The sequence below is a fragment of the Corvus kubaryi genome, unplaced genomic scaffold (assembly GCF_017639235.1).
Source record: "Corvus kubaryi isolate FWS band 111438036 unplaced genomic scaffold, C.kubaryi_AGA036_p1.0 138, whole genome shotgun sequence".
In the NCBI taxonomy this organism is placed as follows: Eukaryota; Metazoa; Chordata; class Aves; order Passeriformes; family Corvidae; genus Corvus; species Corvus kubaryi.
This window is the reverse complement of record NW_024580672.1, coordinates 16,327,660-16,353,359: the sequence shown is the minus strand read 5'-3', so window position 1 is coordinate 16,353,359 and position 25,700 is coordinate 16,327,660. Positions and strand designations below refer to the sequence as shown.

Sequence of the window (25,700 nt, the reverse complement as noted above, 5' to 3'; positions counted from 1 at the left end):
GTAAATCAAATGTTAGAGAAAATTTAACAAAAAAACTGCCTTGAAGCAATAGTTTTCACCTAAAAATATGGTTTAAATCACTATGATTTTCTTGCTATCAGCTATTTGATTACCAAAATTAAGGGGAAAAACAAAATTCCAAACTTCTTATGTGTATCTATTTTAAATATTTTACAGTCTAGTTACTTAGAATAATCAAACCAATTTCCTCCTGATTAGGACATAACTAAAGGTTTTTCCCAACTGAAGCTACCTACTTAAAGGAAACAAAAATATTAACTTTTAGAAAATATATGACCATGTGTCATTAAAGAAACATTGTAAAACAGAATGTAAATGTGTGCTCCAAGCTGCTTTACAACACTAATTTTGATTTAAAATGGCACTGTGCTTCATGCCATCCAACAGCACAATTAAGAAATGAATGCAGCTGAGAGATGGGTACGCTAAAAATACATAAATAAAAAATATAATAAATAAGATCCTCCATAAAAGCACCAAGTTGTTAATGTAGGGAGGGAAAAGTAAGGGAAAAAGAAAAAAGAGAAAAAGTGTTGAAAACTTTCCCTGATTTCCTAAAAACTCTTCCCACAAGGAATGGTGTGTATATAACATAGGGCCCTGCAGCTTTGACTTTTTAATCAATAGCATTCTTGACAGAAGTATAAATCTAACTTCCTCACTAAACAGCCACAGTTTGGAATTTTCATTGGAATCCTTATTTTAGAAAACATAAGGTTGTAGGTTTGCTGTTGAGATTGCACAACAGCCTAAAAACACCTAAAACATTCATCCAGAGCAATGGAGAACAGTATTCACACTTTGAATCAAGTTTCAGATGATTTATACAGAATATAATAAAGTAATAAATACAAGTAAAGCATTAAGCTGATTTAAATTCATCTTTCTAGATAATGACTGCATATATATATATCTACCTTATGATACATTCAAAAGAGGTTGTGAGTGTACAGATGATTTTTAAAGAGGAAATAGTTTTCTATTTTTTTAAGCATAATACAAAATAAATCAAGTTCATATTCTTCATATGAAATTTAGAATGAGTATGGGACTGCATTCCATGACTCACTAGTGATTTTTTTTACATTTTTTTTTTATGTTCTTCATCTCCTGGCGTTCTAAGGGAAAGAGTTAAAAAACATTCGATTGAAACCTCCATATATGAATGGATCTCTCTTCCAAACCAACCATCAGAGTAAAATGACAAATCCTAAACGTATCATTTGATGATGTCCTCCAACTCTAAATCTGTGGTTATTTGCTCGGGTGTCTGAAGCCAACAGATGTGAATCTCACAATCTGAAATGTCATGACAGCCAAAAAAAAAAAAAAAAAAAAAATTGAAAATGGCTGTAGATTTTATTTCATCCAAAAAAACCCATCGACAATTCAAATATCAAATGTTTTAACATCACAGCTTGCCCTGGATAAGGTTTGTATATGAATCTAGAAGGGGAATGTATTACATGTGACTAAAAAAGGGATTTTCAGTCTGAAATTGCAATTTTAAGTTTACTCCTGAGAAGACAAAATTCAAATTCCCATTTCATCTGTCTTGTGGAACTCCTGACCAGGGAAGTCCAAGGAAAACCTTTTCTCTTCTAGTTCAGTAAGTGGGATAAAAGAACATTTAAGGATAGACAAACTCAGGACAGCAGACTGATACAGCTGAACAGCACAGTTGATCATATGAAACAAAAATTCCAAACCAGAGTGGAAAAAACAGTGATGAAACAGACACAGGACAAAGGACAACAACCACAGAGGTACATGAATTCAGACTGGGGTGAAGGCCTGTAAAGAGTCCCTTATGTGGAGGGTAGTCGATAAAGAACTGGCATTTTCAGCACAGAAACTGTTTTCTGTGGTTCAAGTGTTACAAAGGACAGAGGAGAAATTGTTGGGTTTTTTCTTCCCATTCTTTCTATAGTTAGAATGGCATCAATACAAGTCCATAGCACATAGCTGGTAATCAGATCACTCATTAACACCTAGAACTGATTAATTGTTAGGGGGAAGTAAGAGGGAAAAGACTTCTCAGTGAAGACTTAATTCAGAGCTTAAAGATATTATCATTCCAGCTTTTGTCATGATAAAATTTCATCACTTAGTACTAATCTTGATTTCCCATCTCATCCTGAGAGTCTTCAATTAGCTGGACACAAAGTCCCAGAGGTAGTAGGGAAACAGTAGAGCTGCCAGCACAGCTCTTTCTCACGGATATACAGAGAGCCCCTGCATCAGAAATTTGTGTTTCTTTACTATTTATCAAGCCAAGCGTTAAAGGTAGGATCCAAGCCAGTTCACTGAGTGTATCAAAGACATATTCGCACACCCAGCGTAAGTGGATGTCCTGTGGCAGGCAGAACAGAAGCACCTGGCACCTCTCCCTGCTGGGGAGGAGTTAGCTGGATTCATATGCCTTTTCCCCTGTGCCAAACAACACTGCTATGATAAGTTTACTGCCAGATACGATTACAATAATTATAGCTGCAAAATGAATAAGGTTCCTATTAAATAACACAGTGTATCTGATAGAATAGATTGAAAGAAACATCTTTAAATATGAGGTAATTCACAATTAACTTCAGTGTGTTATGTCTCCTACTTGACAAGTTAGGCCACTTCAACACTTGATTGTTCTTAGTACTCCTTTTGTTAGGCTCTATCCGAAGGTGCAAACTCTTCCTCTAAACACAAGAGGCTATTCCAGTGCAAAAAAAGAGTACTTTCCATAACAGATCTACACACTGCTATGGTCTAGATTTAGTGAGGTGGGGAAATGTCTAAAACACCTTGGTAAGGTTCCAAAACACTAAAAATTGAATCACTGTAAATTCTGATCAAGACAACTTACAAATACAATGAATATAATTACCAACTCATATCTACTTTTTCCTTACACTAATATTTTAAAAATGTAAGGAAAAGGAAGACAAATACAGGTAACTCTCCAGTTTCTTCTTGTACTAGGATTTTTTTAAAGCCTTTAGTGTCTTCAAAGCATTATTAATAATTGTGATGTAACTCTTTAACAGAAGTCTAAGAAATAGTGAAATTTCCTGAGAAATGTAGGGAACACTATATCCACCACTAAAACAGTGGCAGGTCAATCACAAAACCCAATACTAAAACAAGGACGTGAAATAGGAAAAAAAGTGATTATTCACTAGTCAAGGATTGCAGCAAGTTTGGGCTACATTTAATTGTACTCACAGTTGACACTGGTCTCCTTTGATTCCCTTTGTCGTGCAGAAACATTTTCCTGTTTGCATGTGACAGATATTTGCATGTCCACTGCACGTGCAAGCTGTAAAATCAAAAGAGGAATAGTGAGATTTCTTCACTCATACTTTACTTTATCATGAAATGAATATTCATAGATGTTAATACTTCATCCCAAACACATTTCCTACAAGCTGTATTGAAATACATATCTATTACTACTTCAATTATTTTTTTTTGCAGAAAATTCCACTAGCACATCATTTAGTTTATTTTCTGAAGAGTTAAAAACTATTAATGTGCCATTAGAGGTTCTCCTCCACACCTTAAATAAAAGCGGTTTGAGAAGAGCCATTAAAATCTACCATTTCAACGTGCAACACAGAAAATTATTAATAATTTATCTTTGCTATACAGAGCGAAATCCTGACCAATGACAAAAGCAAAGACAACATTCATTTAGTTTCAAATGTTTGTTTAAAGTATTATTGCAGATGTTTGGTAAAAGATCTAATATAATTGGAGTTCTTGTTTTTGACAAAAGTGAACAAAAAGAAATCTCTGAAACCGTGTGAACACAGGCAGAGTAAACACTACAGGTATAGTCCACAAGAAGAATCTTCTAGAAACAGGAAACAGGCACCTTAAAAACTCCTGAAATCTGAATTGAAGGAGAACCACAGGAACATCATCATCATCACTTCATCTTAAGGCCAAAGTAATTCCCTCCACAGTGGTCTGCTCACTGCCACTATTACTGCCTGATAGATTCTCCCCTCAGAACAAACCTTCATATTCTCGGTTCTTGAGTACTCTTCTTCCTTTTCCTTTCCACATTTATTTGAATTGCTACCTTGTTTAGGCAGCCATCTTTTATTCCTAACCAAGTGTACAAAATTTACTAATCTCTCCCTGGTAAATGTGTCAATATGTCCCCACATCAAACTGGAATAAGTCCCTGCTAGTCACACTACAAGTCTTTGTTTAATGCAAAGTAACTCTGAACCTACCATGATGATCACACTATGCTTTCACTGGAGTTTTAATTACGACTAAGATAAAGGATTTAATATACGGGGTTCTGCTTGGCAACAGATATGGTACCAAGTGGTGACCTGTATAAGATAAAAGTTTATTCTCCATTTTATAATCTCATATTGAACTCCTATCACAGATTGAGTTTTCAAGGTCCATTCTACTGATAAGGAATAACACACAATGAATCCTTCTTTGACAGTGACCCATCCCATACACACTCTCACCTCTCTGCCACAGCCTAAGACAAATAGAGAAAAAGGTACTCGACAACATAAAAACCTAATTAAATGTAAGATATTATTGAAATAACATGTCCATTTCAGGACTTCAATGGTTTGTTCAGCCTTCAGAGCTCATTACATAGCCAGCTGAACAGAAGGAGGAATTCTTATTAAGGAGGTCCCAGGTATTCAATCTGTCTGCAAGAAACACATACTAGAAATTTCTGTGCAGCACAGTGATGTGTGATGTTTCATAACACAACACTTCTGAAAAATACCTATGGTTACCACAAATTCCTACATTTTGTAATTTTGCCATCGTCTTGACACTCCACGATAAATGTTCATTGAAGTCCTGCCACTATATAATCAGTTATGTTTTCCTAAATCCATTCATGTTTTCCACTCTACTTTTATAGAATGATTATTTAGGCACTTTAAGCTGGAAAAGCCTCTTTGCAGAAGTTAATTTTATTTGTGTAAATCTTTGCAATGCTTTCAGTGAAAAATACAGAAATATATCCTTAACAGCTTATTCTGCTTATAGTTAAGTGCTCTTAACAGTGATGCTCCATTGCAGGACAGCACAAAAGTTACAAAGGAGTTAAAAGGGTGAATTCTAAAGCACATTCCAAAAACTGTCAGTATTTTGACAAATATAAAAACTATTGCCAACTAACCTTAATTGATTGCTCCCACAATTATTGCTCACTTAATAGGAAGTAGATCACAAATGTGAAAGTGGAAAACATAACTGATTATGTAGTAGCAGCACTTCAATGAACATTTATTACTCTCATTGAGCAAGTTCCTATTAATTTCACTGTTCCCTGGATAATACCATGGAAAAAGACAACACCTTTGCACTTACACTTTTTAAATCTCATCCAGAAAAAATCTGTTTCACAACAATGAAAGCATATTTTAGTATACTTTTTATATGCAGTTAATTATCTTGGGCTTGCAAGTGTGTGATGAAAAATGGATTCCTACCAATCTGTAGATCTCTATGTGGGGTGTAACCCAAAAAAAATGCATTTAAGACGTCACTGCTGTTACTGAAGCAAACATGACTAAATGTGATCAAAGAAATCAATAGCAGAAGCAGGACAGTCCTGCAGGGCATTTGGAAGAAGGTTGACATTCTTCCATTACCTCAATATTTCCATACTCCTGTTTACACATTTTCTTTAATATTTTCTATTTGTTTCTCTCTGCTTAACCACTCTTAGCAAATGGTTTCTCTTGGGATAATAATGTAGTTAACAGTTAAAACTGCAGCCAAGGTAGGATCTTTCCCAGCCTAATGCTACTAGAAATACACCAAGTCTTGGAATCAGTTTTAAAATCCTATTTTGCACCAAGCATTGTCAGCTGGCAGAAGTCAGGAAAAGAGATGCAGTTTATATTTTCTGTATTTTTTTTGAGGCCAACCCTTCAATTTGTTCACTGAAAGGGTTGTCAAACACTGGAACAGGCTGCCCTGGGAACTGCTGCTCCTGGAGGGATTTAAGAGATGTGTGGATGTGGCACTTGGGGACAGGTGTTAGTGATGGGCTTGGCAGTGCAGGGTTAATGGTTGGACTGGGTGAGTTCACAGGTTCTTCCCAAACTAAATGATTCCATGATTCTGTGTACTCTGTGCTGCACCCCTGGACAGAAACAGTGAGTGCAGCCCAACTTCCCATACTACTCTGTGCATTCCCCTCCAACTTGAGTTTATATCACGGCTTCATGCTTTTGTTTAAACAGTTAAATACTTAATTACCATGCTTTTTTACCAATAATTAAATATTTAAAATAAATAAATACTATATGGCTCACAATAAAAAACCTGCTTAAAAAATAGAATTTAAACCTGTTTTTGTTACGTTACTTTTTACATATTAAGTGAAATGATGACATTAGAATTTTAAAAACAACAAGAAAAAACCTCACCCTTGCAATATCTACTCTATTTTTAGGGAAATAGCAGCTCAAAATACTCTTTTGTACAACATGCAGATTCTAAGTGGAGCAGAAAGATTATATGAAAGCAATATAATCCAGTAGAGCAAATCCATGCTGCAGAATCACAGCCCTATAGAATTTATTAAATAATAAATCCACAGTATGATTGATTCCAATTTGCCAGCTCAGCACATAAATGTTCTTGCTGATGCTGACAACAAAAGAATACCCATCACTATTTCCACAAAGTGTGCATTTTAAACAATTGAATTTAAAAACACTTATTGCTTAGCCCCCATCTCCAACATATAGCTGGCAAGAGCATTTTTCTTCTCAAATGGAGCTCACTACAATTGGTGCTTTAAGTAAATATGTTTGCTTCCATGAAAGGCTACTAAATCATAGCTGCACATGGATAATTACTTTAAGACACCTTACTGACATTTTTCAAAAGGAAAGCTATGACAATGCTATTAAATATTGAGGTGTGCTCAATACTTTGTTAATTTTGCTAACATTCAAGGCTAAGTTAAATCAAAAAAAAAAAAAAAAAGGAGATACAGTGTTTCTCATGCAACTAGGCTCAGTAAGAAATAGCAAGTATAAACTTCTATTAGATCCAACATTTTAGTGCTCAATTGCACTGTAAATATTCACCTATGTAATCCATTAGCCTACTCATATGAGAACTGCCCTACAGAGACTATTTTCTACATTAGTAATATTGCAGAACTGTCTAGTCACTTAATTCTCTAGAAATGTGTATTTAGCCCCTGATACTCTTTTAGCATTCAACAATTGCTTTTACAGGAAATACATGAAATACATCCATTCCACCTTTGAGACAGGCAATGTAAAACCAAACAGATGTGCCCAATAACACTTCTGGAATATCATTAGTTGAGTAGCATTAAAATTAAGCTAAAGAACTTCTGTGAAGAAGTGACCAATAAAAACAGGAGTACAAAAAAAAAAGAAAAAAGATGCTATTAGAACGGACTGCCATCATGCAGAAATTGAACTGTCATTTTACAGTGATATGATTATCCTCCATAACAAATCAGTCTTAATAGAATAATTAACACATATACAACTCATTTTATTTTCATCTTTCTTGTTTTACCTTGTGATTTATCTTTCTTTGGTCTCAAATCGATCTATTTTTTATAGTAGCATAATAACACAGAAAAGAAAAAATGAGTACAAACACAGTGCTGAGGACTGTGAGACAGAGAGAAAAGGTAAACAGAAGAGACAAATGTTTTGGATTTATGTCACTCACATATGGAACTTCAAGTCATAGTAAAATACAGACAATTTCACTCAACCTTGAACAACTGTACTGAGATCATGTGACCACTGGAAAGGCAATTTACTTTTTCTTGAAAAGCAACAGTCAAGCAATCTGGAAATCACAGGTGTCATCTCCTTAGCTTTCTAGACTAAACAGAAGTGGGATATTTATCCTAATAAACCCAGAAACAACAAACAGACTGATTATCAGTGGCAGAAATCAAAATTTAGTTTGGTTAAACTTAAAGACAGCTTTCATCAATTAAAGGCTTGTATTTGTTCTTTAGCCATTTTTACTCTGGTAAAATAGCTCTGCAATGTTTGTATTTCATTATTACTTCTGTTCAAAGCATTCATCCTGAAAAGTCAACTGATTTCTTTTGGTTTTTTGTAATAAATACCTCTCAAGCAATCACAGTAAAGCTGTCTTTAATCATCAGCAACTAACAGTATAAAAACAGCTTGGAAAACCATAATTTTGTTTTATACAAGTAGATAATGAAAATGCAACACACAAGATTAACACTGAAAGACAGGATCTTTTTTCTTGTTGGGAGCTGAACAGAATCTTAAACAACTATCAAGAGTCATGCTGTGCCTGAATCTCTCATGCCAATACTGAGCCACAGTACAGAATTTTTATAGCTTGCTCTTGGAACAATATGCATTTTCTACCAAAAAACATGCTGAACCAAAACATTGCCACATGAACTCACGAACTACAGTAGCACCAGTTTCATGTTTTCCATGTTAATTTGTTTGAAAACCTGAAATTTTTATACTACCTTTGAACACAGAAAACTGGAAAATTCCAGGTAGAAACGTTATTAAGAACATTTTATTGGGAGATAAGTTTAACATGTTATACTTATCAGTTTCCTTTTCATTCCTTCCACTTATTCATTTCATTTCTAAACACATGTTACCAAGAACAAAATAGCCTACAAATTTTACAGTGAGTCACCCTGTAGATTTTAAAAGTTCAACTCAAAACTGAACTCTATATCTGATGTATAGCACAGTTCTTTACATATTCGAACATTTACAGAGATTTTTCACAAGCCTACAAGATTCAAAATATTATTCCTTAAATTACTCTTAGTTTTCTCAGCTGTGAAGAGATTTCTCACATGGAAACACAACAGAAAATTAGAATGACTTAAAAAAGAAGTGATTTCAGATCTGACAGACTAAAACTTTTACTAGGTTTAGTAAAAACTAAAACAGTGAGTCTTGATAGTCATTTTCAAAGCAAAAATACAAAGCGAAGATTTTGGGTGCCTTCATGGTCTAATGTCATACTGAGACGTGTTTAAGACTTTTTCAGGCAATAAAAGGCCTAGTATTTATTAATATTATTATTATTATTTTGTGTTTTTAAATTTTCTTAAGACAGCAGCTTCTCTACTATTTTGGAAATTTTGGTCAAAAACCTCCTTTCATGAAAAGGCTGTTATTTTTCCCCTCATTCTCTCTAAAGAGAACGCATTGTAAATTGTAACAAAAAAAAATCATTATAAAGCAGTATGAAAAGCAAAACAATTTAAAAGCATTCAAAAGTTATTCACAGCAGCTTTAAATGTAAGAAAAAATTCCAACCTAAGGTGAAAAACATCTGAAGTCAACAACTGGTGATTGCAACTATTTGTGTGTATTTGGTCATTCAGAGTAAAAGCCCAAAGAAAAGAAATGACTTACACAATGTATCAGGCAAAAATGCCACAAAATTTAAAGAAGTCAGCAAACCATTGCCCTCTGTTAGCCATTAGGAGGTACAAAATAAAACTGATTTTTAATGTACTCCATGGAAAGTGAGGCTTTTTTTGGCCTTAGGTAACTAATGTGGTCTGACATTGTAATGTATTGCACTTAGCACTCAGAAAATGAAGACAGAATCAAATGCAAGCAAACTGAAATGACATTAGAAGGGGTTTTTTTGAGGATCTTCACTCAATTAGTTGAGGAATGAGCTGCAGGATGCCTCAAAATCTGTCTCCTCACCAGCAAGAGGGGGGTTCCCAAGCCCCCTTAGGGAGAGGGATGACCATTTCATTCCAAAACACTCACAGAAGGGGAGATGTAGAAATCAGAAACAAGCAACATTGCTACTTTTTCTATAGCATTTGGGATGAGAAGACTGGCTTTAGTCAAAGGCTTATTTGAGGATCAAGTAACAGTGATTCAAGAAAATGTCATCTTCAACTTGCAGCTGCCTGCCCTCAGCGCTGCCTGAGCCAGACACAGCATCCACATGAGCTCTTGACATCTCCTTCAATACAAGGTAAAATATGTTTGTTTATCAGAGGCTGACAAAATCAGTACATTCCTAGACAGCTGAAAGTTTCTAAATCATGCTCTGCCTATCTCCTCTAGGAACATAATTTGGAAACCAATGGATTTACACATTTCATTAGGAAGGTGAGCGTACTGATATAAAGCTCAGACAGCACATCAGAAATACATTTTATAAGCATTCCTTGCCACATCAAATAAATTTATGTCATGTAAACCTGAAAAAACCCCACAAAAATAAGAATGCAGAGCGATGTGCTCGTCAATGTCAGAAACCATGTTCCACAAGAGCATGCAGGAGGACTAACATGAGTGAGAGCAAGAGAATTGTCATTAATCCTTGCAAATAGATTAAAGAAGCACAGAGATAGAGGAATATAATATAAATCAAACTGCTGTATCTCTTCAATATCTGTAAAAGCAATAAGTGGTGATCAATTAAAGGATGCCTGAATTCTAAGTTCTCAGGATAAGATGCTGAACAAGCACAAAATGCCTGCTACTTACAGAGATTAAGACAGCACAAGTCGTTCCTATTCTTTTTACTATTTCAGATATTTTTCTTGCATAGTAGACCTCAGAAATAGTTTAAATTAATGTATTTTTTATTTTTCTTTTTTAAAAAGCTGTGTTGTTCCCACTCCACTTGATAAACTAGAATCAACTTTGCTGAATGGAGAAGTTACATTTATGTAAAGCAGCCTAGTGTAGCCATCAAGCTTAAGGAACAAAACTGTAGTTGATAAAATCGGTTACTGGTGATTTAACTACACAGTTACACTGTGATTGTGCAGGATGGAAAGAAAACTTTCTTAGGCAAGAAAAAGAAAAGGTCAGTAGTCCTCCAAAATCAACTCTTCCAACAGCAACCCTAAGCTGATGCTTGAACCAGTGCTTTGCCATGCTGGTTGTTGCTAAAATCAGACCACTCCACAATGAGACACACATCCTGGTTTAGGAAGTAAAATCAAATTTAGAGAGTCAAGAAATAGCTTAAAACTCTTGTACTTGACAGGAGGTTTACAAAAACCTTCTGTATGAAGCCAAGGAAAAAACATCAAAAATGTTAAACATGCTGAACAGGTATCCTGTCAAAACCTTATGAAATCCCACAGACACACAAATAATCTCTCTCTGGAGGTTAATCATGTTACATTCAACAGTTTCTTCTTTTTTTCTCTTGCAAAATTATGAATATCTAAATGTCTGTTGATACTTGACAATGATACTTTCCTTGAAGTGTAACTCCAGGTCCTTCACCTAAGATTATTCTAAGTAGGTTATGGAATACAAATGTATCTATAAAAAGTTTTCTAATTTTAGTTTGAGTTTTTTGTTTGAACTTACAATTAATTGTGCACAAAATCATACTTTATAATTCAGCTCTAATCTACAAAAAAATCAAAAATAAAATTATATGCATGCACAAGAATTAACAGCATATGGAGAAGTTTGCTTAGCACATTTTGCTTGGCAGTCAAAAAAACCAGAACAGTAATTTTTAAAGATGTCTTTTTCCAAGTTCCTCAACTAAGTTTTTCCTATGGCAATCCACTCCTGGTTTAGTAGCAGAGGACCAATTTTGAATACGTTCTGATAGAAGTGATTCTAGTTTAAGTTCATAACTAAGCCCAAACCACTTCACTCCATGGTCAGACTATCTTGAACACTGTTCAATAAACAGCATTCATTAAAGGATGGAAAATAAATGTTCAAATCACCTTTGGGGAAAAAGGTCTTCTTAAAAGTGTGTTTATTCTGACTACTCTAACAATCTCTGTAAAAAGCAATACAAAGCTTTTTTCTTATTGTGCTAGCATCCCTTTTTTTTTGTGTTTCATATGAACCAAGATGCCTTTTTCCTTCTACTAAAACCAAACTCCAGCATTTTGGTTCATAGTAAGTGTTTTTATTCTATGATAAGGAATTTTGTTAAAAAAATCCCAGGAATTGATGTTATCTCTATTCAATACTAAAAGGTGAAAAATAAATTAAGGAAAACAAAACAAAACAAAACACCACTACTACTGCAAAATGGGATTTCATGACAGTCCCCTCATTCATCAAAACCTCTGGATATTTTGTTTGTACAGCATAAACAAAACCGTATTTTCTGCTGGAATTTAGAATGTGAGCTTTTCTTTGTCTGAATAATCGTAAATTACAGCTTCTTATCACAGAGTTTTGCTGTGAACTTGTGACCCATTGCTTCTTATAAACCAAGGTAGAAGCAAACAGGTTTTTTAATTTAGTTCCATATTCTAGTACCTGAAGATAGTACGAAGCACACCATACTCTCTTTTCCACTGATCTCCAACATTTACCTATTTTTATATAAAATGTCTTTATTCATCTAGGCTCCTGTGGTCTGTGTCATAAGCATCCAATCCACTGAATATCCTTTTTTTCTCTGACTAACCTCAAAGTGCCTGGATTAAAAGAAACTTCTGATTTTTTTATTTCATACTTAGTCACTGTGAAAGGAGGGCTTCTAGAACACAGTATTTAACCTAATATAAAATTGCCTCTAAATTTTACACAGCTAATGATGGAATGCCAAATGCATGATCTTGCACCAGTGAAATCCATAAATACAATTCCCTACATACTAGACATTAAAACAGCTAAGCAGAAAAACTATATAAAAACTCTGTATCCCAAGCTGCTATTTCATCCTCTAAGAGAGTCAAGACTCCCATCAACTCACATGTGTTCTTAATTCTGCTTCAGGAAGATGCAGAAGCAAATGCTTTTGCTGATGTTTATACTGCTAATTGAGGATATTTATGTTTCCCACACTTCTGGTTTTTCCAGCAGAAGTCAGTTAAAAGCTCTTTGCTCTCATTCTTAGCCCTACCTTAAACAGGACGCATCGCCCAAGAATATAAATTTTGGACCAGAAACCTTTTTGAAACAGAAATTGGTTGTAGAAGAAAGTCCAAATTTACAGCTGTCTCTTGATGAAGTTTTAAATGCAAGATTTTATTTCTCCTTGCAATAAGCCATTTTCTCAGGCCAACAAAACCTGCCTGACTTTGCCTGTTGAAAGTAGCATCATAGAGTTCCTAATGCTGTTATACTCCAGGTGTTTTGAGACCAAAACTCATTGTACAGTGGTGGCATATTTGATATTTACTAAATAAAATTGTTCTTAAGGAAACAATTCCATTTTTAGGTTTAGTGTCTTAAATAAAGTAATAAAGAATTTATATTCAGATGCTTTATATTCGATGCTTCCCTACCTGCTCTATGCAATCCCAAACTAAAGGTAATTCTAAAGCTACACAGTGATAGTGTTAAAGTGAAAAATTAAGACTGCTGCCTTCTGTTCACTCATTGCTTAAATAACTTTTTGAAACCTTGAAAAATAAGTCTAAATGTAAATTACCAGGTACTTTTCTATCAACTACATAGACAACAGCATATTTTAGTTCAAAAAAACAAAGTGAATATTAAATTGTTTTCCTTGTCACATTATCAACTTTTTCCTTCATGAAAGACAGGTTGCTTTCTGTAATGTGTGAAATTATGTAATTTTCTGTCCATATAATTTCATATACAAATGCTGTGTACATATTCATATATATGTGTGTAGCTATATTTTGAGAATATTGCTGGGGAGCAAACAAAGGCTGCCTGTTTCCATTGTCCTGGGCTCTATGGGCCAGTTTTCCTGGGATCTATTTCCAACTTGTTTTCTTTAGCACACTTCTCCTATTTTTCTATAGATAACCTTGTTCAAAATGATGTTTTTGTTCTTAAATATCAGAATACATATTACCTAAAAGTATGTGCTTTAGAGTGGGTTTTGATGTAAGCAGGCCATCTAAGGAACCCTACAATTACTTTTAAGTAATCAAACTGACCTTTTTTTTTTTTTTTTTTAAAGTATCTAACATGCTGATTGTCCTTTGTGCTCTACAGGAACAGAACTCTCTCTGTTCTTAACAGTGCCCATGGTAGCCTTTAACATTATTTCTTTGGGAGAGACAGGAAAGGAAGGAAATCAGAATCAGCTCCTCCACAGAGGGTCATGATGAAAACACATTATGAAGGTTGCTACTGCTGAATAGGTAAAAATGATAGAAATAGTGCCAGAGAAAACTATTTGTAAAGTTACCCATTAGGCATCTTTCAAAGTTAGATAGAACCTAAAATCCAAGGAGACCTTTGTCAATCTGCTGCCAGGATGAGTTTAACATCTTTCTCATGCCTCACTTTCACAGACACTTGAAGTAATGCCTTGTGGCACCCTTGGCCTCTTCTCTCAAAATCCCACATCTCAGCTGTCAGTAACTCAGCAGAATAATCACGTTTTCTGAGCAGCAAGATTTGAACACCATGGAAGATCCTCCTTAAGATACAACTCCAGTGTAAACACATCACTAATAGGTTTTATTTTTTATTCTTTTAACCAACACAAATAATCACAAATATGTATCTATGCAACTAATTTACTGCCGGGTTAAATTTCAGCCAAGTCCTTCACCTAAGGTAATTTAAAGTAACTCTGACAAGTTAGTCTTTTATTGATACCTGTCTGATCTATTTTTTTTCATGTCTTGAGGCACTTCTGTAGATACATGCCAGTTGGGTGGCTCATGTCTAGATGTCAAAGTTTATGTGGAATACATTCAAGGAGCAGCATGTATAGGTGTATGCACATGTGCACAAATACAGGTGATGCACACATGGTGTATATTCACTAAAAACATACTCACTTTTGATAATAGTTGGACGATCTGGTAAAAAAATCAGATGTTTCCAGTAAAAGATTAACTTCACCTCTCCAAACAGAATGATGACAAACCAAACGTGGGGGGAAGCTGCTGCCTTTGGTATTGCAAATGTCCAATGTGTGGTAACAGAGAAGGGAAAAGATCTATAAAGGCAAAAGAAATGCTGCAGGCTTGCTTAAAAAAACCCCAACAGCCTGTGTGGTTGGAAGCTTTTGCAGGATGGTCATCAGTGTCTCAGGTGCCTTTCAGGGCTGCTCAGAGAACAAGCAGTGCAAGTTAAGCCACAATGTTCCTGCTGTGCTGGGACTCACAATCTCCTTCTACTGCAAAAGCAACAATGGCAGGACAGTTCTGGGAAAACTGAATGCTGCTTGGGGTGTTATCCCTTTATTAAAAAAAAAATGACAATACAGCAAAATGCTGACGTTATCTTATTATTATTAAATGTATTATACGTTCATAGCGTGTGTCATTAGTTACTGTAAAGAATTTTTTCCTGGCATCTCATAAATTGTAAGGACAATTTTTTAAAATACCATGCATAAAGAAAATGACAAGATGACAAGCAGCTAGAGCAATTTTTTTAACATTGACAACTACGTAGATGATTAATAAGTTTGAAAATAATACTAAAAAATGTCGCTAAGATGAAACAAAATTGTTCCAAGCAATCTCCCATAGTGTTTTATCTTGGTACTTTATGTGCAGTTTGCAGTACACATACAACTCTATTTTTTTCTAGAATTTCTATTTAAAAAATCACATATTTTCCAGACATGCAGCACATAACAGAACAAGACCCTGAAGAAAACAAAACACCAAGAGAAACCACAAAGACAGCAAGCCAGGGCCTGTTCACACCTACAGTCAAAGCTGCTTTATTTCCAAAATCTATTAATATTCAAGGATGAATTTTCTATTACTGAATTTCAATATTCATGCCTTGAAAATCCTACCTCAAATGGGACTTGAGCAAAATCTAGAAAAAAAATTAATCAAAGTGATTTGGAATATCTGCCTTTGAGCTCTTCAATACCTGAGACTGAAAAGCTTCCCAGGTGTCCCACACCTGGAGGGCTTTTCCTGCTCAGGAACAGGGAAGGCTGAGCTGTGATTCTCTCTTCACCACAATATAGAATGTGCCTTATTCTGTTCATGACAGGTTTCATTACTTAAATATTTCTGGCACAGGCTGACAGCACTGAATTAGCACTCCAAGGACTACTCATGGATTTGCATGGCCTGGAAACCCAAACCTGTCTCTTCCCAGAGCACCTTATTCCTTCATGCTCAGAATTCACCTCTGCCTGTCCTTTTATTTTCTTCCACATTGAGATAATTCTTAAAAAAGATGCTTTTAAGTTTACCTGATAACTTGGGGGGTACTCTTTCTTCATGCTTTTCTTTGCCACACAGGGTTTTAGATTACAAATATTAAGCATGTGCACAGGGTCTGGACTTTCTAATTTGTGCACTACCATTTACTTCCAAGAAGGAATGCAAATCTTTTCGTAAAACTAAAAGTATTTCACAATTTAAGGTAAGAAATAATTTTATTTTCTCTTCTTTTCTATTTCACACCACAGACTACCTGAAACCATTTTAATTAGTATAAGAACAGATAACTAATAGATTACAGTCACAGAACTTCCCTTATCATAAAAGACCCCTGCAATTTATTACTGATTTTTGTACAGAATGCAGCAGTGAATCAAATATAAAATAATTCAAACTATATATTTGTACAATGAAATGTCAGAAAACTGAAGGAGCACATATATCTTTACTGCAAGCCACATCTTAGGACAACTGAATATAAAGCTCATGTTTACACCAAGAGTACAAACTGTAACTCTCATTCTCTGTATTGAAAAGAGAGTTCAAGTGACAGAATTTAAATGAGTAATTGGTATTGGGCATGTTTATTTCAAGAAGAAAAAGAACAGTAATAATTTATAAAAAATATGACCATTGACCATCAGCAGCTGAGTTACTACACTTCTGACACAAATAAACCAGAGTCTCAGCTACAGAGGAAACCTGCATAGGATGGAAAACTTTTTAACTCCACAGTAACAAAAATGCTACAGATTCAAAAATAAGTAGTTTACTAATTACTAACTTAGTAACATTAAGGACCCAAAATATGGTAAATATCCATAGCCATGTGGCCATACACAGCTCATTATCCTATATAATCAGAATACTTTCTCTTTACTCAATACCTGCCTGATTTCTAGAGCTCAGACTTCAAGACACTACAGATTAGGACTGGGAAAAAATGTGTGAAATCAGCTAGTTCCCTGCCCATTTCTAACACTTGAGATGTTTGAAAATGTGAAAAGCATAGTATAAGTGATAATGCAGATTTCACAGCATATGTAGGTAGTCTTTCACAGTTTAACCAGTAGAAATTTTTCCTTGTATTCCACCTTAATCTTTCTTGTTACAACCTAATCCCATTACTTTCTCCTCAAGCAAAATGGGGGCGTGGGGGAAGGCACTTTATCATCTCTCTCTCTTTTCAGCTTCCCTTCATGCATTTGAAGCCTGTTATTATGCCTCCATCTTTTCTTTTTCCTTCTGTGAGGTTTGTCACATTTACTAAGCCTGCATCACATCAGGATGCAAAGCAAGTCCTTAGATCTGTTCTAAAGCTATTGAAATGTCAGCAATTACAGTGAGTGAAAATCCAGAAAAGTCAATTTTTTTATCCATTCTTTAATCACAACTATTCAAAACCTTTTGAAACATGAATTATATCTTTTTCCTATAACAACTGTTACTCATTCCACAGTAATTTGATAGCATAACTCTATGCAATACCACTATAAATGTATCAGTTATCTGATGACAGTTGTTAAGCCACCATTAATACCAAAGTGGAAAAAAATTAGTTATATTTTAACAGAATTTTCCATCCCTGGACAGAGGTTGGATCAGAACTGATCACTCAGAGGTGGACAGTCACTTTTCAGGCTTTCTGAATGACCTCCTTGGAGTATAAACTGAAAGGATTTAGGAAACTATTGGCATAGTTAAGGAAAAAAGATAGAATTTTTCCAAGGACTGTAAGGCTTCCCATGCATGTCACACTCCTTCCTTTCAATATCAGGGACCTAAGGAACAACAAGAGCTAATGCAGCCTATAAAAAAAAGGGAAGGTTTTCTTGCAAGTCATTTTAGTCTGTATCACCAACAGTCAAACTAAGTCAGAGCTCAGATTTTACCTATAAGTACTTATATCATGACAGTAGAAAACATAATATGTGTACTGAATACATGAGTACTTTTGTCAGGACACTGGGAAAAAGTCATTTTATGTCATGAGTGTGTTAGGAAAATGATTTGCAGTTTTTGTCCCACAGCACACCACTTCACCTCTTCACTGCAGAGATGGAATACAACCTGTCACCAGTTTTGACTGCTCTCCAACTCAAAACCAAGCTGTGCCCTTGTAACTATAGCAACTTGATATATGAAGAATATTACAGTATTGCAGAGGTACTTGCAGAGTTATAGTCATTATCTTGTCTTGCCTTTAAAAAGTTTCCAACCTGAGTCCTCAAAGAAATTACTCAGGAGCTCCGACAGAAAAATGCACCACGTGCTCAGACAGCCATTGAACCAAAGGCTGAGTCTTAGAGGAAAACGAAAGTTGGTGGGGTCCAGCAGAAATTCAGCTGGAAGCAGCAAAGACACACAAGATGGAACTATAAGGATGACTGGTTTGGGTATTTTTTAGTTCCTTGTGATTTTTTTTTGTCCTTTGATTGGCTTTTTCATATAACTTCTGGCCTTATTTTCTCTTTATTTCATTCACACTTAAGCTCAGCTTCTGACTGGGTTGCCCTTTCTCCCACTCATATTTCTCTCTTTATGTTTCTATTTTAATTATGGTTTTAATTTCCAGTCATGCTTAATTTTTTTCTGCATTACCAATAGCATTAGCAGAATGAAGGAGAAAAGAAACAGAACCATTACTTACTCTCTTTATGTTAGCACAGTGCCTGATCCCAGCTATGGTTCCAAAATCCTCTTAAATCCCAGTAACATTGATTTGACTTATCTATGGGTCACTGGTATTTTTTTCCTGCAGAAATCCCTGGCCCACAATTTGGGCACATCTATCACATTACTCATGATACTGAAGAAAATCTAACAGTTCACAAGAACTACATCCTTCAAAATATCCTAAGGATGTAAACATATTTATTATGGGTTCTATACTAAAAATACAACTTAACAATGCAGAGAAAGCCTTGAAATAATAATCATTTTTATTTTTTAAAGCATTCTCTAGTTAAAATAGCTCCTGTTAAAATCATGTCTACCAATAAAAATACGCACTCTTACAGACTAGGTTTGAAAAAACAAGTTGTAAAATTTATAATTTTACTGGTCTTATAAATTGATTTTAGCCATTATTGCAGCATGCATATTTCACTAAAGGTGATGGAATGCTTATTTGGTTGATAGCTAATGTATCCCTGAAGAATAAAAGCTGTATGAATACATCATTTCTCCATGAACGTGATACAGACAGCAAAAGAACATTTTATCAACTTTAGGAGAAAAAGGGAACTATTAAGAATTATTTAAAGCATCATAAAGCCTCAGCAAAATGTTCAATTGTCAATAAGGGTAGACATTAATCTTTCTATCCCCTTGAACACAATTTTTACATATTGTGCTTGAGTTTACCAGATGTGAATCTTTACACATTGCCTACTGCACATTCGAGTGCTGAGGAACCAACAAACCCTTAAAATGAATAAATATTCCTTGAGAAGCAAAGGTCTGGTTAAAGAAACATCAGTAGTGGAGAAGAAAAAGTCGTGGGACAAAACTTTCCAGCACCCTTCTAGATTCAAAGTCAATCTTACTAAGTTTTCTTAGAGAATATATTCCTCCTTCCACCATTCAGTTTAAAGGGAAGGAGTTTTCTTAGTGAATATATTCCTCCTTCCACTATTCAGTTTCAAGGGAAGGAGTTACTGTCAACTTTAAAACCACCCATGCAAGTGAAAAAGGAGCTCTACAGCAATATCCAAAAACCATCTGGAGCTTGGACTTCATTCTCTCTTTCACTTGAAGGAGAATCCTCCAGTGCAGCAGTTTAAAAACTAAATCTTGAATAGGTATGGGTGCCTTGCCATCCTCAGCATACCAGGCCTTTTTGTTTCAACTATACATGAGTAAGACTTTTTGGTCTGTTAAATGTGTAATTTCTCCACTAGCATCACATATTTATACAAATCAGTGTTACTAGACATTATGGCAGATACTGAACTTTATTTATAAGTACCTTCTCACTGCCTCTAACAGGATTGCTTACATGAAATTTAATGATGTCTTTCTGAAATAACAGGATTTAAGGTGTTACTTCCAAGGGAGTTTCTTCCCCCTCCTGAGAGAGCAACAACTGCAAAATGATGACTCTGAATGAGATTCTCTTTAAATACATTATTCTGATTTAGAATCATTAATTTAGCCGATCAACTCATCAGTACTATTAAATAAACTTTTAACCTTTAAAGAAAAGTTAATTTCACATTACATTCAAAAGGTTACATTCACGTTACATAAAATGTCATTTTGATATTTTTCTTTTTCCCCCCAGTAGAAGGACTTACCTGTACACTGTCCTCCATTGGTGGGATCCCCATAATATCCTGGCATGCAGGTCTCACACTGTTTTCCTGTTGTTAGGTTTTTACACTGATCACAGACATTGCTGTTGATGCAGGTGCTGTGGCCATTACACTGGCAAGCTGGAATACAACATTTTAAATGTTTCATTACTAAACTGCTCCTCAGAACAAAATCATGCCCATTTGGCCACAAAATTGTAGTAGAACGTGATTCTGAGTTTAGTCCTGACTAATATTTGCACTTTGACACACAAGCTCTTTAAAACAGCATTGCAACACAACATGAATTCACACAAAAGCTGACCCTATAGTGACATGTGAGTTTTATGGGAATTTTTGTGAGAAAGGGGTTTTTTTTGCCATTGAAATAATTGAATCCAGTCCTTATAGCTTAAAAATGCTGTCCAGTCACTTCAGAAATCTCTGAAGAGGTAGTAAGTCCCTAACGGAGACTCCATGAAAACCCCAATACCTACATGCAAATGTGAAGCATTTGAAAGCCTACTGTGATGGAGAACATGAACTCAAAGCTAAACATATGTAGCAGGGAGAGAAACTTTCAAAATAAATTAACTAAATATCATCTTACTTTTAATTGTCCTGACCCTCATTAGCTTTGGCATATAAAGCCATTTTAAGGACATCAGGACCACATCAAATAGCTCCAGTCCCTCCTCCCTACAGTCAATTTTGGTGAAATTAAAAAAACTGGATTCCTACTGACATAATTTTTTCACACCTGAACTTGTAAGCATAAAATTGCTTTTTGTCAAATAACATCACTATAAACCACTGATCTTGCAGCAGAGCTCCACTCAAGAGCTTCACATTTTGGGGAAACTCAGAAAGCACTGATCACTCCTGCAGCAAAATCACAATGTGAATCCTGCCAGAATCATTGATCCTTCTGCCAGGTTTTGAAGGATGACCTCTCTATAAAGTGGAACTTCAGAGCTCTTGGTGCCCAGCAGATTAGTAATCTGTCAATTACAGCAGCTTGTCAAATGTCAAACCACATCAGACCTGTCAATTCCTCAGCACCAAAGGGGGTGGAAGAATTGGAAGAGGACAGCTATCACAGTAAGATTGTATTTTTTTTTTTTTAATTTGGATTTTTAATCTAAATTTCATAGTGATTGGTGTCTTGGCTAGGGGAAAAAAAAAGGGACACTCACTGCATGATATAAAAGTTTTTAGAGCTGTTTTATAATTTAGTAGCTTAATATATTTATAGCCATTGCCAGACTTGGCTCATAAACCATTAAAACCTCCCAAGCTGACAATCTCTTCTTTCTTCCCAACAAGTATCAAACATTTCTGTACTATTAAGTTTTCTCACTATCTTGAATAAATCTCTTCAGAAATTACAAGCCTTATTCTTCCCAAGAATACTTGATTTTTAGACACCTTTGTGGTGTCTCCCTCTGCTGCAGTTTGTTGCCATTCTCAGGAAAAGCTACACAAAAGTACCATGAGTTGCATCTCCATTCTGGGGTTTGTGTGCATGTCTTACACATTAAATTACTTAAAACAAAAGTTAAAAAAAAATACAGCCCAATAAGCCAAAAGTAAAAACAAAGAGTACATTAAATAGGTGTTCTATTGAACAATTAAGATTGCCTAATTAAGACTATATCGTAGTCTAGGAAAAATGCTTAATATTGATATTCTCTAACTATTGGGCCATTGACTTATAAATTTTCTATTTTTCCTAATGTTTAGTTTTGTATTTCTCTTTTTTTGTGTTCTCTATAGGGTGATGACAGCAACCTTACTTGTAAATTTTAGTTTTCTGTAAGTCATAATATTATCTGGTCATATATGACAGCTCTGAATTCTTATGTTTTGTTGAGTCAAAGAAAATGGAAGAGATTTTTAAAACAAATTCAAAAAAATATATACACAATAAGAAGCAATGCAACCCACAATTGACATGACACACCATTGAAAAATTATACTATATAATTGCTGATTTCCCTAAAAATACGTATCCTGTTGAGAAAAGTCAGAAGAAGTGCACAGTTCAATAAACTTCAAAGCTGGTTCAGTGCAATCAAACTGGAGACATCAGTATTAAATAATTAAAATAGTCATTAAAATAATGAGACACCATAATGACCATTAAGTAAGAATTAGGAGTTAAATTTGTGAAAGTTCTTTTTTCCTTAAGTCCTTTTAATGTACATCACTGGCAGCAACAAAGTCATTTTCCTCACACACAAAAATGTACTTTAGCTGAATCCTCAGTGAGGCTGCCCTGGAGAGAAGCAATTTTATGTCTAATTTGCTTTGGACCTCTGTGTTGAAACGGCTGATAAAGCTGACAATTGCCGATAATTATAGTTTTAAGAAAATACTTACAACTAGGAAAATTTATGAAAAGGGTGTCTGCATTACAATATGGATCTAGTGTAAAGATACTTCATCTAGTTTCAAACAAACTAGTTAGAATCTACTCACAGTGCTTTTCAGAGGAGAAATTTAGACTTTAAAGAAAAACTTGAGCTTGCAGTCTACCTAAACCTTTCTTCTCAAGAGATAAATGTCAAAGATATTTTTCTTTTCTTTTTATATATGTTATTTGCAATTTTATTTATAAAAAATGGTTCAGTTAAACTAAGAATCAGATGAAAATAAAATTTCTGATCAAAAGAAATACTATGACAGCTTTTTGGAAGCCTATTGATTTCAAAGTGACCAGTCACAAAAACAAACATTTTCCCTACTGCCTGATGAATACTAATCTTAAAGTTTTGAACAAACAGAAAATGAGAAGGAATTTAAAATTTTTATCATCAGCACAATTGCCCAGAGGCACTAAAAGGAGGATAGATATGGACTACAAGGAAAAATAAGTGCATGCCTGAATGAACATGGATGGTTCAGCCAACTATTCATCAATGTGGCAGGATAATCTCCAAACTGCATGGTATAAACCATGTATTTTTATTTTTATCCTAACTGCAAACTGCTCAGTAGGCTTACATAGACTTAGTCTAATTCTATCTTGTTTCAAGTACATCAAATGATTGCTGTGCTAAGAATAAACTGTGTTGGTATAATCCATTAAAGAAAATATTCTATGAAAATGAAAACAAAATCTTAGCAACAAAACCTCCAGCCTAAACAGAGCAAAATGAAATTTCACATCAATTGAGATTTTAATGCTATGATTCTGTAGTATTTTTCCCTTAAATTTACAGAACTAGGGAATCTTAAACTGAAGTGGAACTTTAGTAAATTCTTGGTAAGAACATACAATGAATACAGAACTTTATCCAAGAAGAAAGAATATTAAACACAGCAATGAAGTTCTTCTCACTCGAAGAGTTTAGACAAACATTATATTTACCTATTACAACTTCACTAGTGGTAGAAACTAGTGTACTAAACTTGTTGTACTAAAAAGTTAACAATGCACTTATCAACATATACTTATTTTAATATACAGACTAAATAACAACAGAATGTCATTTTATTCTTTCCAGAAACATACTAGAGTCTTCTTTGTTCAAGAAATGGTATGACATTATCTGAAATTTTTTTTGGTTTTAACTCAAAATATTCAACAATGGGTTTGTTTTGGTTTTACATTTCATTTCATTACTCTAAGACTTAAAAAAACCCCTCACTCTATATATATGCATCCACACAGAGAGAATAAACTGACGAAAAAAGCAGCCAAGAAAGCAAACACAGCTGCATGTACCCATAAAAGGACTGATCCTCGAGAAGCTCCAGCTTCCAAAATTATCAGCAGTAGAACACTTCTGGAAAAATAACTTTAGCACAGTTACACTAGGTATTCTAAAAAAAAAAAAATGAAACCGAAGTTTCCAAGCTGCCTTTTCAACTGTAGTATTTATTGTAAATGACTACTGGAGGGCTGTCAAAGTCCCCAGCAAGCTTTTCATTTGCCTGCAGTCCTCCACTGCTGCTTCCATGCTCTGCTGTCAGGGTTGGAGGATTTCCACACAGGAGGCTGCACCAGCACAGCTTTCAGTCTTATAGCACCTGGTATCTTCCTTATTTTTCCAATGAACTCCAAAATTAAAATACTGCAATCAGACTGGTATGGCTTAAAATTAGGCTTCAGAGATTCTCTTTAAGGCTACAAAAGCACAGATTCTATTCACTCTGAATGTCTAAAAGGTCAACTGGAAGCACAGCTCAGGTATTTGGCAGTCCTCCATTCTCACAGGCAGCTGGATTTGTCATGAGCAGGAGGGAAACTTCTGCCCATCAGTAGTCTCCTATGGATAACTTCTCCCCAGTTCCACTCCTTGGTGGATACAGAAGCCAGAAGAAAGCAAGAGCTGAAGAAAATTCATATACCTTGATTTCTAGAAGTGGAGGGATAGGGTGGGTAAAAACTTATTTACAAATAAATGGCAGTTTTGGCTAAACTCCTTGCATTGCATTTCACATGTCAGCTTACACTTGTGTTCAGCAGACAGAGACTAACAAATTATACATTTAAGAAATATTTTGGAACAAACAAATCTTTCATGAAAATGCTATTTGCATTAATTAGAACAATTATGTTATTTTTGTGTGGTTAAACTCTTATTTCATATATAAGAAAGAACAGAAGCAAACATTACCTGGACACTGGATAAAAGACCACTCATAATTTTTTTCTTTTGGGCAAAGAGTAGCATCAAGCACCATTTCATTGGAGTGCACACTGACAGCCTTCATTGGGCCTCTTGAGGAGCCTTCCAAGCACTGTCCTTTGCCAGTGTTACTGGGATCATTGCACCATCCACACCCCGGCTGTTCCAAACACTGTCCACAAGTCCTCAGCCCAGAGCAGTTTTGAGCTTTAGTACATGGAATACAATATTAATGCATTGTTTTTTAAATAAGATGCTTGGATTTTACAATAGGTGATGAAGAGACAATGTAGCACTTCTTTTTCCTTGTGCAAATTAAAATAAAAAAATAATCAGTAGTACTAGTAAGAATATCTCAGTTTTCATTAAAAGTAGTACTTCCTCAAAGATCACAAAACACACAGCAGGTGTTTGTTACACCTCAATGCAACAATAAAGATTTCAAATCAACAAAGATAATGAAGCAGAATACTGCACATCTTCATTAGACACACAAGAAAATATATATTCTTTACTTATTATTAATATATTATTTATTACTAATTTTACTGAATCAGAAAACTCTAGAATTCAATACAAGGTCAATAAACCAAATAAGAGTAATAACATTTATAAATACAAAAAACCCCATAGGATCATTCAAATTCAAAC

The 25,700-nt window shown here is 34.8% G+C and overlaps 1 protein-coding gene across 5 annotated transcripts in view; it reads right to left on the bottom strand.

Moving 5' to 3' along the window:
- Positions 1-25,700, bottom strand: part of ATRNL1 (attractin like 1) — a 441,394-nt gene that overhangs the window by 302,288 nt on the left and 113,406 nt on the right. For all 5 annotated transcript variants that reach the window (XR_006014565.1, XM_042019406.1, XM_042019407.1 and 2 more), the window contains exons 18-20: positions 25,038-25,256; positions 20,416-20,553; positions 3,238-3,331 (exon numbers count right to left, since the gene is read on the bottom strand). Coding sequence is in view for 4 of the 5 variants with exons in the window: in XM_042019406.1 (XP_041875340.1) it covers positions 3,238-3,331; positions 20,416-20,553; positions 25,038-25,256 (451 nt within the window). In the remaining variant the exon portion in view is untranslated. The remainder of the gene's footprint in view (positions 1-3,237; positions 3,332-20,415; positions 20,554-25,037; positions 25,257-25,700) is intronic.